The 13,107-nt window shown below is 28.8% G+C and overlaps 3 protein-coding genes across 3 annotated transcripts; 1 reads left to right on the top strand and 2 right to left on the bottom strand.

Annotated features, from left to right (window-relative positions):
* The first annotated feature begins 948 nt into the window (after positions 1-948).
* Positions 949-2,308, top strand: LOC134838352 (glyoxylate reductase/hydroxypyruvate reductase-like). The gene is made up of 3 exons (XM_063853864.1): positions 949-961; positions 1,142-1,320; positions 1,379-2,308. The coding sequence occupies exons 2-3, from the start codon at positions 1,166-1,168 to the stop codon at positions 2,274-2,276; spliced, it is 1,053 nt and encodes a 350-aa protein (XP_063709934.1). The 5' UTR covers positions 949-961; positions 1,142-1,165; the 3' UTR covers positions 2,277-2,308.
* Positions 2,309-2,793: 485 nt separating this feature from the next.
* Positions 2,794-5,068, bottom strand: LOC134827283 (tubulin beta chain-like). Its single transcript, XM_063839864.1, has 2 exons — positions 4,005-5,068; positions 2,794-3,058 (listed from the first exon to the last, which is right to left on the bottom strand). Exons 1-2 carry the CDS (start codon positions 5,066-5,068, stop codon positions 2,794-2,796), a joined length of 1,329 nt encoding a protein of 442 aa, XP_063695934.1.
* Positions 5,069-5,231: 163 nt separating this feature from the next.
* LOC134836881 (conserved oligomeric Golgi complex subunit 1) lies at positions 5,232-11,393 on the bottom strand. Its single transcript, XM_063852151.1, has 3 exons — positions 11,174-11,393; positions 8,678-11,108; positions 5,232-5,447 (listed from the first exon to the last, which is right to left on the bottom strand). The coding sequence occupies exons 1-3, from the start codon at positions 11,317-11,319 to the stop codon at positions 5,325-5,327; spliced, it is 2,700 nt and encodes an 899-aa protein (XP_063708221.1). The 5' UTR covers positions 11,320-11,393; the 3' UTR covers positions 5,232-5,324.
* Between the last annotated feature and the right edge of the window lie 1,714 nt (positions 11,394-13,107).

Genomic DNA, 13,107 nt, shown 5'->3' with positions numbered 1-13,107 from the left:
GAATGTAAATTAATGTTTAATAAAATTTTAAATTTATTTTTTTTTGCTAAATTTAAATAATTAATTTTAATCAAGCTAAAAATGAAAATGAGATCAAAATATTTTACTTTTTTAATTTTTTTTTGAAAATTATATCAAAACATTTGTAAAGGAAGATATATTGATTATTTACCGAGCATTAAAAAAATTTTATATATTTTTAATTTTTTAACTCTGGATTAGAAAAAAAAATAATTGTAAGCTTGATTTAAAAAGTATTTACTCAAAAATAAAGAAAGTTAAAAATACATATAATTTTTTAATTCAATTTTGAATCTTGTAGTAATTTATTTTTTTTTGTATTTTAAACATTTCTTAATATTTTTTTTAATTAATTTTTTTTTATTTTAACCTTTTTAAAAAGTTATCTTTTTAATTATTTAAAATTAATAAATCATAAATTAAATAAAATAAATAATAAATTAATAATTTTTTTTTATTTTTAAAAAATTTTTAATTAAATTTTTAATTTTATTTATTTAAATTTTTCTTATTATTTTTATATAAAAATATATTATTTTAATTCATATTAAATTTTAATTAAGCTTATAGTAAAAATTTTCTCAATTTTTCTAATTTTGAGTCAGAAATGTCGATATTATGAAGAATTTTAATAAAATTATATTAAAAATGGTACTTTTTTGTTTTGCTCGATAAACGATATTTCTCTTGTAAAATATTAAAAAAAAAAACAAAATAAAAAAATTTTCTCATAAAGTGACTTTTGAATTTCAAAATTTTTATTTTATATTTTTCATTTAAATAATAATCCTTTAAATGAATTTTTGTACCGTTATTGCTTTCGCCATCTAACGGTTTATTATCAAAGTTCACAAAAAATTAAAGAGAAAAGAGAAGAAAAATTATTTTGTGTCTCACAAAATTTTCAGCAGTACTGATAAAAACAAAAACAAACCAACAGGTCGAATTAATTTTGCAAAAAAAAATAAATATTTAAACTTGAAATGAGATAAAAAAATAATTGTAAGTTTTTTAAATTTCTCAAAAATCAAGAAATTTTACATAAAAACAATCAAAATCTTGACAAAAAAAAATGTTTTGCCGGTTTTTGTTTTAATTTGACATTTTTCTTCAATTTCAGGTCTTTCCTGCAGCTTTTTGTGATATGTTTCGACCATTAACAGTCAAATTTCTATCAACTTTTACCAATAAATTAATTAATCGAGGTTTAACGAAGTCTTCCATCAACATGGCTCGTCCAAATATTTACCTAACTCGACCTGATATCGCTCCCGAAGCTATTGAAATGTTAAAATCTGAGTAAAATTCATCTCAAAAAAATTTTTTTTCTTAAAATTTAAAATTTTTTCTCTTTTAGATGTGACGTCACAATATGGAATAAACCTTCTCCCGTGCCTCGCGACGAACTTTTAGCAAATATCAAGGACAAAGAAGCTCTTTATTGCACACTTTGTGACAAAATCGACTCTGTTCTTCTCGATGCCGGCTCAAAATTGAAAGTAATTTCAACTATTAGTGTCGGTTACGATCACATCGACGTCGCGGAATGCAAAAAACGTGGAATTCGCATCGGATATACGCCGGATGTCTTGACAGATGCAACAGCAGAACTCACCATGGCACTTCTTCTCTCAACAGCACGTCGATTATTTCAAGTAAACAAAGAAGTTTTCAAGCCAAACGGGATTTGGGCAACGGAAGGCGAGGAAAATTGCGGGCAGGGCATTCGAAATTCCGTCGTTGGCATCGTTGGATTTGGTCGAATCGGGCATGAAGTTGCTCGGAGATTGATTCCTTTCAAGCCTCGGGAGATTTTGTACTTTAATCGTTCGGAAAAAGCTGAATGGGCTCGAGAAGTTGCCGCGAAAAAAGTTTCTTTCGATGAATTACTCGAAAAATCCGATTTTGTTGTTTCCACAATTGCCTTGAACGAAGAAACGAAAAATTTGTTCAACGCTGAGACTTTTTCCAAGATGAAATCGAGTGCAGTTTTTGTCAATACAGGTCGAGGAGGCGTCGTTGATGAAGAAGCTTTGTACGAGACGTTGAAAAATAATCGAATTTATGCTGCTGGTTTGGATGTGACGCAAGTTGAACCTTTGCCGTTGAACTCAAAGTTGTTAACTCTCGAGAATTGCAACATTTTGCCGCATATCGGATCGGCTGAGGTTGAAACTCGAGCTGAAATGGCAAAAATTGCTGCTGAAAATCTCCTGAAAGGGTTGAAGGGAGAAAAAATGGTTGCTGAGTTGTAATTTAATTGCTTTAAAAAATTATTTGAAAAGAAGTTAAAATGTGAAATATTTTTTTGACGCATAAATTTTATCCAATTTTTTAAAATTTGAATTAAAATAAATATTTTAATAAAAAAAAATTAAAAAGTTTTTTATACTTATTTTTCCGAAAGGATTTTTTCCTAAAATTTAATTTTTTTTATGAATTTAATTTTATGATTTTCTATTTTTTTTTTAAATAATTTTTTAAGAAATATAAGCGAAAATCGTAAAAAGTTAAATTTTTAAAAAAATTAAAAAAAAAATTTTTTTTTCGAAATTTTGGAGTTTTGAAGTCAAATTTTACTTTTTTCTACATTTTTGATATAAAATCTTAATTTCATTAATTTTTTTTTTCATAAAAATTAGCAGAAAAAACGCATTTTCTGAAATTTCTCTCGGATTTCGCGCCAAAGAGGAATAAAATATTATTTTTTTTAAATCGCAAAATCATGTTAACACATAAAATTTAAATTTTTCTCAATTTTTCTTCATTTTTTTAGTTCTCTTCTTCTCCCTCGTCTTCAATATCCTCGTCAGCAGTTGCTTCTTGATATTGCTGATACTCCGAGACCAAATCGTTCATGTTGCTCTCAGCTTCAGTGAATTCCATTTCATCCATTCCCTCGCCTGTGTACCAATGCAAGAAGGCTTTGCGACGAAACATGGCAGTAAATTGCTCAGAAATTCTCTTGAAAAGCTCCTGAATTGCTGTTGTGTTTCCGATGAAAGTTCCTGCCATTTTTAAACCACGAGGAGGAATGCTAAAAAATAGAATTTTATTATTAAATTATTTTTATTTTTCATAAAAATTTATTTTAAAAAAAAATAATTTTTAAAAGTTTTTTCATTAACATGATTTTTAAAATTTTTGAGTAAAAAAAAAATAATTTTTTAATTTTTTTATAATTTCAAAAGGTTTTTTCGTTTTTTTTTTATTTTTTTTTTTAAATTAAAAAGTATAAATTTTCATGAAAAAAAAAATTAATAATTTCTTTATGAAAAATAAAAATTCTTTCAAAATTCAAAAATTTTTTTATTAAAAATCAATTTTTAATTTTTAAAAATTAATTTTATTTTTTTTCCTTTTTTAAAATTTTTGATAATGTAAAAAAAATATTTTAAAAATTAAAGATAAAAATTTTTAATAGAAAAAATTTTTTGAAAATATTTTCATAAAAAAATGATTTTTTTTCAAAAAGGTCTTCATAAAAAATTATTGAATAAATTAAAAATATTCATAAAAATTAATTAAAAATTTAAATAAATTAATTTTAATTAAAAATTTAAAAAATTTAACTAAAAATTAATGTTCACAAAGGTCTTTTTATTAAAAATTTCATTAATTTTTTTTTTATTTTTTTAATTTACAAATTTTTTCATATGAATATTTCTTCATTAAAAATTATTTTTAATTTTTTTTTTATAAAAAATTAATTTTAATTTAAAAATATTTTTTAAAAATTAATTAAAAAGATTAAAAATCATCTGAAAATTAAAAAAAAACAATTTTTTTTATGTAAAAAAAAAAATTAAAAATATTTTTCATGATAAAAACTTTAAAAAAAATAATTTAAAAAAAAATTCAAAATTAAATAATTAAAAAAAAAATAATAATTTAAAAAAAAAATAAAAAATAATTTAAAAAAAAATTTTTAATAAAAAAATTTAAAATTAATATTTTTAATTATTATTTAAAAGAAAACTTACTCGCAAACAGCAACTTTCACGTTATTCGGAATCCATTCAATAAAGTAACTGCTATTCTTATTTTGCACATTCAACATTTGCTCGTCAACTTCCTTCATCGACATTCGTCCTCTGAAAATTGCAGCAACCGTAAGATACTTTCCATGCCTCGGATCACACGCTGCCATCATATTTTTCGCATCAAACATTTGCTGCGTCAATTCCGGCACTGTCAAGCTTCGATATTGCTGCGATCCGCGCGAAGTTAACGGCGCAAAGCCCGGCATAAAGAAATGAAGACGCGGAAAAGGCACCATATTTACGCCCAACTTCCGTAAATCCGCATTTAATTGCCCGGGGAAACGCAAACAAGTCGTAATTCCCGACATTGTTGCCGAAACCAAATGATTCAAGTCACCATAAGTGGGCGTCGTGAGTTTCAGCGTGCGGAAACAAATGTCATAAAGTGCCTCGTTGTCGATGCAATAAGTTTGATCGGTATTTTCAACCAACTGATGCACGGAAAGTGTCGCGTTGTACGGCTCAACGACCGTATCCGAGACTTTTGGCGACGGAACAATCGAAAAAGTGTTCATGATGCGATCCGGATATTCCTCCCGGAGTTTCGAGATGAGTAACGTACCCATGCCGGAGCCTGTTCCGCCGCCCAACGAATGCGTGATTTGAAATCCTTGCAAACAATCGCATCCCTCGGCTTCTTTGCGACAAACATCGAGCACGGAATCGACGAGTTCAGCGCCCTCCGTGTAATGACCCTTTGCCCAATTGTTTCCGGCACCCGATTGACCAAACACGAAATTATCGGGGCGGAAAATTTGCCCAAATGGTCCGGCGCGAACGCTATCCATCGTACCTGGCTCGAGATCGACCATCACGGAACGCGGCACATATTTCCCGCCAGTTGCTTCGTTGTAATAAACATTAATTCGCTCGATTTGTAAATCGCAATCGCCGTAATAACAGCCCGTGGCGTCGATACAATGCTCATCGGAGATGACTTCCCAGAATTTTGCCCCGATTTGGTTGCCGCATTGACCTGCTTGGATATGAACGATTTCACGCATCTTCTTTGGATTTTCTTGAATTTCAGATTTTTACGTCTTGTCAGTTCAATTGTTGCGACTTGAATGATGAAAATTAACGGATTTTGCGTTCTAGAAGGAAAATTGGGGAAAAGTCAAAGGTAACTTTAATTTAAAATGAAATAATTTGAAATTTGGAACGGAAATCACAAGAAAAGTGAATAAATTCATTTATTTTCGGGTTTAGAATAATTTTTTAGCTTAATTTTGACTTAATTTAGAAGTGAAGAAGGACTCTTTAGGATTTGAACCAATCTCCGAAGAAGGCAGCTGCGCCGGATTTTACGTTGTCAGCATAATTTTGGGCAGTTCGGATCGTTTTGTCGAGTGACGTTGATGATTTTACGGATGGAAGAGTTGTCTGAAAATGAGAAAAAAAAATTAGAATAAGGTAAATTTTTTTAAAATTAATTTTAAAAATTAGTTTTATAAAATTTTTATCAAATTAAAATTTAAAGAAAATATTTGATAAAATTTAAAAAAAACACTTTAACTTTGACACAGTTTTGCTCTTGATTTAGTTTTTAAAACAAAACTGTGTCAAAGAAAAAATTTTTTTTCAGTTTCAATTTTTTAGCAGTTTTAAGTTATAAAATGATTAAAAATGATAAATTAGAGCCCTCTGACAAATTTTTATCCATTTGGAGCAAGATTTGACAAAAATGGCTTTGACACAGTTTTTGACACAGTTTTTTTGCTCTTTTTAGTTTTTAAAACAAAACTGTGTCAAAGAAAAAATTTTTTTTCAGTTTCAATTTTTTAGCAGTTTTAAGTTATAAAATGATTAAAAATGATAAATTAGAGCCCTCTGACAAATTTTTATCCATTTGGAGCAAAATTTGACAAAAATGACTTTGACACAGTTTTTGACACAGTTTTGCTCTTGATTTAGTTTTTAAAACAAAACTGTGTCAAAGAAAAAATTTTTTTTCAGTTTCAATTTTTTAGCAGTTTTAAGTTATAAAATGATTAAAAATGATAAATTAGAGCCCTCTGACAAATTTTTATCCATTTGGAGCAAAATTTGACAAAAATGGCTTTGCAGTTTTTGACACAGTTTTTTTGCTCTTGATTTAGTTTTTAAAACAAAACTGTGTCAAAGAAAAAATTTTTTTTCAGTTTCAATTTTTTAGCAGTTTTAAGTTATAAAATGATTAAAAATGATAAATTAGAGCCCTCTGACAAATTTTTATCCATTTGGAGCAAAATTTGACAAAAATGACTTTGACACAGTTTTTGACACAGTTTTGCTCTTGATTTAGTTTTTAAAACAAAACTGTGTCAAAGAAAAAATTTTTTTTCAGTTTCAATTTTTTAGCAGTTTTAAGTTATAAAATGATTAAAAATGATAAATTAGAGCCCTCTGACAAATTTTTATCCATTTGGAGCAAGATTTGACAAAAATGGCTTTGACACAGTTTTTGACACAGTTTTTTTGCTCTTGATTTAGTTTTTAAAACAAAACTGTGTCAAAGAAAAAATTTTTTTTCAGTTTCAATTTTTTAGCAGTTTTAAGTTATAAAATGATTAAAAATGATAAATTAGAGCCCTCTGACAAATTTTTATCCATTTGGAGCAAAATTTGACAAAAATGGCTTTGACATAGTTTTTGACACAGTTTTGCTCTTGATTTAGTTTTTAAAACAAAACTGTGTCAAAGAAAATTTTTTTTCAGTTTCAATTTTTTAGCAGTTTTGAGTTATAAAATGATTAAAAATGATAAATTAGAGCCCTCTGACAAATTTTTATCCATTTAGAGCAAGATTTGACAAAACTGTGTCAAAGAAAAAATTTTTTTTCAGTTTAAATTTTTTAGCAGTTTTGAGTTATAAAATGATTAAAAATGATAAATTAGAGCCCTCTGACAAATTTTTATCCATTTGGAGCAACATTTGACAAAATGGCTTTGACACAGTTTTTGACACAGTTTTGCTCTTGATTTAGTTTTTAAAACAAAACTGTGTCAAAGAAAAAATTTTTTTTCAGTTTCAATTTTTTAGCAGTTTTAAGTTATAAAATGATTAAAAATGATAAATTAGAGCCCTCTGACAAATTTTTATCCATTTGGAGCAAAATTTGACAAAAATTGCTTTGACACAGTTTTTGACACAGTTTTTTTGCTCTTGATTTAGTTTTTAAAACAAAACTGTGTCAAAAAAAAATTTTTTTTCAGTTTCAATTTTTTAGCAGTTTTAAGTTATAAAATGATTAAAAATGATAAATTAGAGCCCTCTGACAAATTTTTATCCATTTGGAGCAAAATTTGACAAAAATCGCTTTGACACAGTTTTGCTCTTGATTTAGTTTTTAAAACAAAACTGTGTCAAAGAAAAATTTTTTTTCAGTTTCAATTTTTTAGCAGTTTTAAGTTATAAAATGATTAAAAATGATAAATTAGAGCCCTCTGACAAATTTTTATCCATTTGGAGCAAAATTTGACAAAAAATGCTTTGACACAGTTTTTGACACAGTTTTTTTTTGCTCTTGATTTAGTTTTTAAAACAAAACTGTGTCAAAGAAAAAATTTTTTTTCAGTTTCAATTTTTTAGCAGTTTTAAGTTATAAAATGATTAAAAATGATAAATTAGAGCCCCCTGAAAAATTTTTATCCATTTGGAGCAAAATTTGACAAAAATGACTTTGACACAGTTTTTGACACAGTTTTGCTCTTGATTTAGTTTTTAAAACAAAACTGTGTCAAAGAAAAATTTTTTTTCAGTTTCAATTTTTTAGCAGTTTTAAGTTATAAAATGATTAAAAATGATAAATTAGAGCCCTCTGACAAATTTTTATCCATTTGGAGCAAAATTTGACAAAAAATGCTTTGACACAGTTTTTGACACAGTTTTTTTGCTCTTGATTTAGTTTTTAAAACAAAACTGTGTCAAAGAAAATTTTTTTTTTCAGTTTCAATTTTTTAGCAGTTTTAAGTTATAAAATGATTAAAAATGATAAATTAGAGCCCTCTGACAAATTTTTATCCATTTGGAGCAAAATTTGACAAAAATTACTTTGACACAGTTTTTGATCGTTATTTTTTGTAAAAAATTAAAAATTAAATATTTTTAATCTTTATTAATTTTAAGTAAAATTATATATTTTTTTTTTAATTTCTAAAAATATTTATACTTTTAATTGATAGTAAAATGTTATTAAAGATCTTATTATTTTTTATTTTTATATTAACAAATTTAATTTTTCGATAAATTTTTCTATATAGAAAATTTTATAAATAAAAAAGTTTCAAATTTCTTTATTAAAAAGTAATAGTTTGATTTTTCGAACAAAAATAATTATATTTAATATTTTTAGAATAAAAAGCAAATTTTTAGAAAGAAAAAAAGCAAATTAAAAAAACTTCAAATCTCAAACTCGTTAATAAAAATAAAATAAATAAATATAAATTTCATTATTTTTTGTGTTATTAAATTTCAAAGACACAAAAAACTCTTCACTTCACACAAATACCTTGACTTTTGCAGAAACAAATTCATGTCAAATAAAATAATTTCCTCAGAATTCTTAATTCACGAAGAAAAAAATTCATAAAAAATAAAAATTTCCTCTTTTTAACAAAATTTTTCAACTCACCCTCATCTCCCCGCTATCCGTCATACTGGAAAGCTTCGTTCCTGACGCCGTCATCGTCAATCCCATCGTCTGCTGACTCTCCGCACTCTGATTATCACTAATTGGCAACAACGGGAACCACGTGATGTTTGTCGCATTCGAACTTAATGCAATAACATTCGGATCTCTCTCTTGTTTTGCCGCATTTGCCGTTCCCGCGGGCATTACTTGATCCGTAACTGCCGTCAAATACCCCAGTTGATACTGAATTCGTTGCACCGCGAGTTTCAAGTTGTCATTCAAGTAGGAAAAAAAGACATCAAAGTCAAAGGGGTCGATAAAATTCTTAAAAATCCCCACAATTTCCGTGAATTTCTCTAAAATTGCCTTATTTTCACGCGAAACAAGCAAATATTGCACGAATTTGATGTCGAAATAATACTGCAGCGCCGTGTTTTGATTTTTTTGAACAAATTCCGTTTCAGCAAGAGTTCGGTAGTGATTTTGAAGGATGAGAGCGATTTTTTCAACGAGCACCGAGGAAACTTTCTTCGGCAACGTGTGAGGAATGATGTCATTTAGCTCCGAGCACGTCTCATGCAGGAATCGTTGAAGCGGAAAACTCGGTTTTGACGGAATTCGAATCTGGGATTGAACGACGTTGTCCTGTTCGTCCTTTTCCTCGATGGTAATTATATCCCAACACGGAAAATCCTTCAAAATCGTGTTTAAATCGACATTTTTGTTCATTTTCGCCAATTTCAGGTCCAATTTCGCGATAAATGCATCAAGCCATGCCATCCAAAAGTTAAAACTCTCTTCCTGGAGCAAATTTGTGCTTTTATTGTACAAATCTTTGGGGTTCGGATCATTCCAGGTCGTCGCCAATGCCGTCGATGACAAACAACTCTTCAAATTCGGACATAAAATGGGCATCGCATAAAGAATTCTCGCCAGTAAAATAGAATTTTCGAGTTTTTCGGAAGGAATTTCGAAATTTTTCACTTCTGTGATGAGTTTCATGACATTTTCGGCACTGCATTCGTTCAAAAAGACCACAATTTCGTCGATTTTCTCGTGTTTCGGGAGAAAAACCGCCCCTGACGTCTCGACATTGAGGTAAGTTTTGACATCGTTGAACAAATTTTCCAATTTTTTGTCTAAATTCACGCAAATTTCGACAATTTCAGGCGTAAAAGCGCTAACTTTCATCAAAAGTTTCTTCTGATCCTTCCGCGATTGCAATGCGAGCTTCAGCGAAATTGGGCAATCGTCGGATTCTTCGCGCCACATCCAAGATTTGAGTTTTAAACGATCTTTGGAGGAAAGTGTCGTGCGAATTGCTTCCAAAGTCTCTTCTAAAGCTGAATTCCATGCGTTTCTGATGATTTCTTGAAGCCGTTTGTCAATTAAATCCTGATAAAAGCGCGAATAAAAGTCAATTTCTTCAGAAATTTGCAGATTTTCACAAATTTTGTTCCAATTTCGGGATTTGGGTAAGTCCTGCGTCTGTTTTTTGACATCTTGCACAGTTTTTATCGAAGTTATCAGCAAAACTAGCGACGAAAGTTGCGTTTTTGAGATTTTTTCAATGAATTCAAGCCAAAAATTAATTACAGTACGGAAATCTTCAGGATTTGACGACGGAACGACCACTTGTGGCTTGAAATCTCTCACAATATCGGGTAAAAGTGACATTTTTGGATCGTTTCGTGCGTGAATCAACTCAATTGTGGGCGTTGCATCGTCAGATGCTAATTTATTCAATTCTTGGAACAAAAATCCGTCTTCGGAGAAGCAATCGTGCATCAATTCGACAGTTTTTATCAAAATTTTCAAGCTCGCGAGGATTTTTTCCTTGGCTTTTTCGTATTTGGTGCCTTCCGGATCGAGAGTCGTGATAAAAGCTCGGGATCTGCCATCAATGAAGATTTGTAAAAGTTTTCGGAAGTCACAACTTTCGAGTAAAAGGATGCTCGAGAGGCATTTTGCGACGACGGAAGCTTCCAAATCCTCTCGTTCGAGCGTAATTTGACATCTGTCCTTGATAACGCCGTAAAAAGGTGTCAAAGTCTCCCAAATTGTCTTTAGAACGGGAAATTTTTGAACGACATCCGAATTTGAAGCTAATTGCAGCCCGGTTGTGATATGACGCGAAAAAACGTACAGCTGTGTTGCGAGAAAAAAATCTTCGTTGTCCAAATGATGCCAAAGTAACTCAGGAATGTTTGTTAAAATCTTAATTTGTAACATTATTCCATAAAATCTTTGCTTTTTGAGACGTTCTTGCTTCGAAATGACATCTGGCTCGTTTTTAAAGCCTATTAATTGCTCATCATTTAGTTTTTTACACGAGAGACTTATCTGATTGACGTGGCTGATAATCGCCGAAGAAGTTCCTTTCATGTCGTTGATCGAATCGGCGGCTTGAATCAAGTCTCGGTATCGTTCTCTGTTGGAAAAATTCAAAAATTTCGATAAAATTTAGAATTTTTCATGAATTTAAGCAAAACTTACCCGACAAATTTTCGGATTTCCTGTTTCTTTTGCTCGATTTCATCTTCCAAGTTTTTGTGAAGCTTTTCGATGTTGCTGATCGTGTGTTGTTCGAACATGTGATCGACACTGACGTTCAAATAAGTCACTGGATTCATATTTTGCATCTTGAAGGATTGGTTTTGTCTTAAAAATTATTAAATTTTAAGGAAATTCGGAAAAGTTTACACGTATCTCCGGATTTTTGTTTATTTTTTGGAGGATCGTGACACAAATATTGGATTTTGTTTGGAGAGTTTCGAAAATAGGGTTGCCGAGTGTTTAATATTTTATCAATTTAATTAAAAAAATTTAATTTTCAAAAAATTGGATTTTAAAAAAATTTCAAAAATTTTTGGATCTCAAAATTGAGGTTTTTATATCCATGGAATTTTGGATAAAAAATTCAGAAAGTTTTTAAAATTCAAAAACTAAAAAAAATTAAACATTTTCTGTTGTTTTGAAATTTGCCAACTTATAAAAAAAGTATTTCATGACCTTTTTTTGATTAAAAAAAAACGGTCAAGAGATTTTTCAAGTCAAGTTTTAATCAACTTTTGATAGATTTCAAAGCAAACATTGAATAAATATCCATTTTAAAGTTCATTTCAGTTCATATTGGGTCGATATTTGATGAAACAAAAAAATCAGCGGTTTGAAGTTCAAACGCTGATAAAACTCTGATAAATTTAACAAGCCACTTTTTGATCAGTTTTATGCCTAAAATTGAATAAATATTCATTCTAAAGTTCATTTCTGTTCATATTGGGTCGATATTTGACGGAATAAATTTTTCAGAGTTTGGAGGTTCAAACTCTGATAAAACTCTGATAAATTTAACAAGTCACTTTTCGATCAGTTTTATGCCTAAAATTGAATAAATATCCATTCTAAAGTTCATTTCAGTTCATATTGGGTCGATATTTGATGAAACAAAAAAATCAGAGTTTGGAGGTTCAAACTCTGATAAAACTCTGATAAATTTAACAAGTCACTTTTCGATCAGTTTTAAGCCTAAAATTGAATAAATATTCATTCTAAAGTTCATTTCTGTTCATATTGGGTCGATATTTGATGAAAACAAAAAAATCAGAGTGGAGCCTCTTCCAAACCAACAAGTAAAAGTTTCTGATAAATTTAACATGTCACTTTTCGATCAGTTTTAAGCCTAAAATTGAATAAATATTCATTCTAAAGTTCATTTCTGTTCATATTGGGTCGATATTTGATGAAACAAAAAAATCAGAGTTTGGAGGTTCAAACTCTGATAAATTTAACAAGTCACTTTTCGATCAGTTTTATGCCTAAAATTGAATAAATATTCATTCTAAAGTTCATTTCTGTTCATATTGGGTCGATATTTGATGAAACAAAAAAATCAGAGTTTGGAGGTTCAAACTCTGATAAAACTCTGATAAATTTAACAAGTCACTTTTCGATCAGTTTTATGCCTAAAATTGAATAAATATTCATTCTAAAGTTCATTTCTGTTCATATTGGGTCGATATTTGACGAAACAAAAAAATCAGAGTTTGGAGGTTCAAACTCTGATAAAACTCTGATAAATTTAACAAGTCACTTTTCGATCAGTTTTAAACCTAAAATTGAATAAATAGATACTTGAGAATTTTTTCAGAAAATACATTTTCTTCTTCAAAATAAAAAAAAAAATTTAACTAATGGAAAATGAAAATTAAAGTCAAATTTTTTATGTTTCTTTTAAATGAAATGTACAAAAATCATTCAAATTATTTAAAAAAAAAATAGTGATAAAATTCGTGAAAAAAATAAAAAAAAAAAATTTGAACACGGCAACCTTAATTTTTTTTATCATTTTTTATCATCTCAAAATTTTTTCGAAATCCATCACTTACCTCCGTGAGAAAACTGCATGAAAAATCGATATTTGTATCAAA

The sequence above is a fragment of the Culicoides brevitarsis genome, chromosome 1 (assembly GCF_036172545.1).
Source record: "Culicoides brevitarsis isolate CSIRO-B50_1 chromosome 1, AGI_CSIRO_Cbre_v1, whole genome shotgun sequence".
In the NCBI taxonomy this organism is placed as follows: Eukaryota; Metazoa; Arthropoda; class Insecta; order Diptera; family Ceratopogonidae; genus Culicoides; species Culicoides brevitarsis.
This window is presented reverse-complemented; position numbering and strand designations above follow the sequence as displayed.

What these genes read in the sequence shown, in the direction of transcription:
- LOC134838352 (XM_063853864.1), top strand. Translation starts at nt 1,166, where the DNA reads ATGTTTCGACCATTAACAGTCAAATTTCTATCAACTTTTACCAATAAA. An exon ending in ATTGAAATGTTAAAATCTGA is followed by an intron (nt 1,321 to 1,378) that starts GTAAAATTCATC and finishes TTTCTCTTTTAG; the next exon opens with ATGTGACGTCACAATATGGA.
- LOC134827283 (XM_063839864.1), bottom strand. Translation starts at nt 5,068, where the DNA reads ATGCGTGAAATCGTTCATATCCAAGCAGGTCAATGCGGCAACCAAATC. An exon ending in GTGAAAGTTGCTGTTTGCGA is followed by an intron (nt 3,059 to 4,004) that starts GTAAGTTTTCTT and finishes TCTATTTTTTAG; the next exon opens with CATTCCTCCTCGTGGTTTAA.
- LOC134836881 (XM_063852151.1), bottom strand. Translation starts at nt 11,319, where the DNA reads ATGCAAAATATGAATCCAGTGACTTATTTGAACGTCAGTGTCGATCAC. An exon ending in GAAATCCGAAAATTTGTCGG is followed by an intron (nt 11,109 to 11,173) that starts GTAAGTTTTGCT and finishes TTTTTCCAACAG; the next exon opens with AGAACGATACCGAGACTTGA. An exon ending in CGGATAGCGGGGAGATGAGG is followed by an intron (nt 5,448 to 8,677) that starts GTGAGTTGAAAA and finishes TCTCATTTTCAG; the next exon opens with ACAACTCTTCCATCCGTAAA.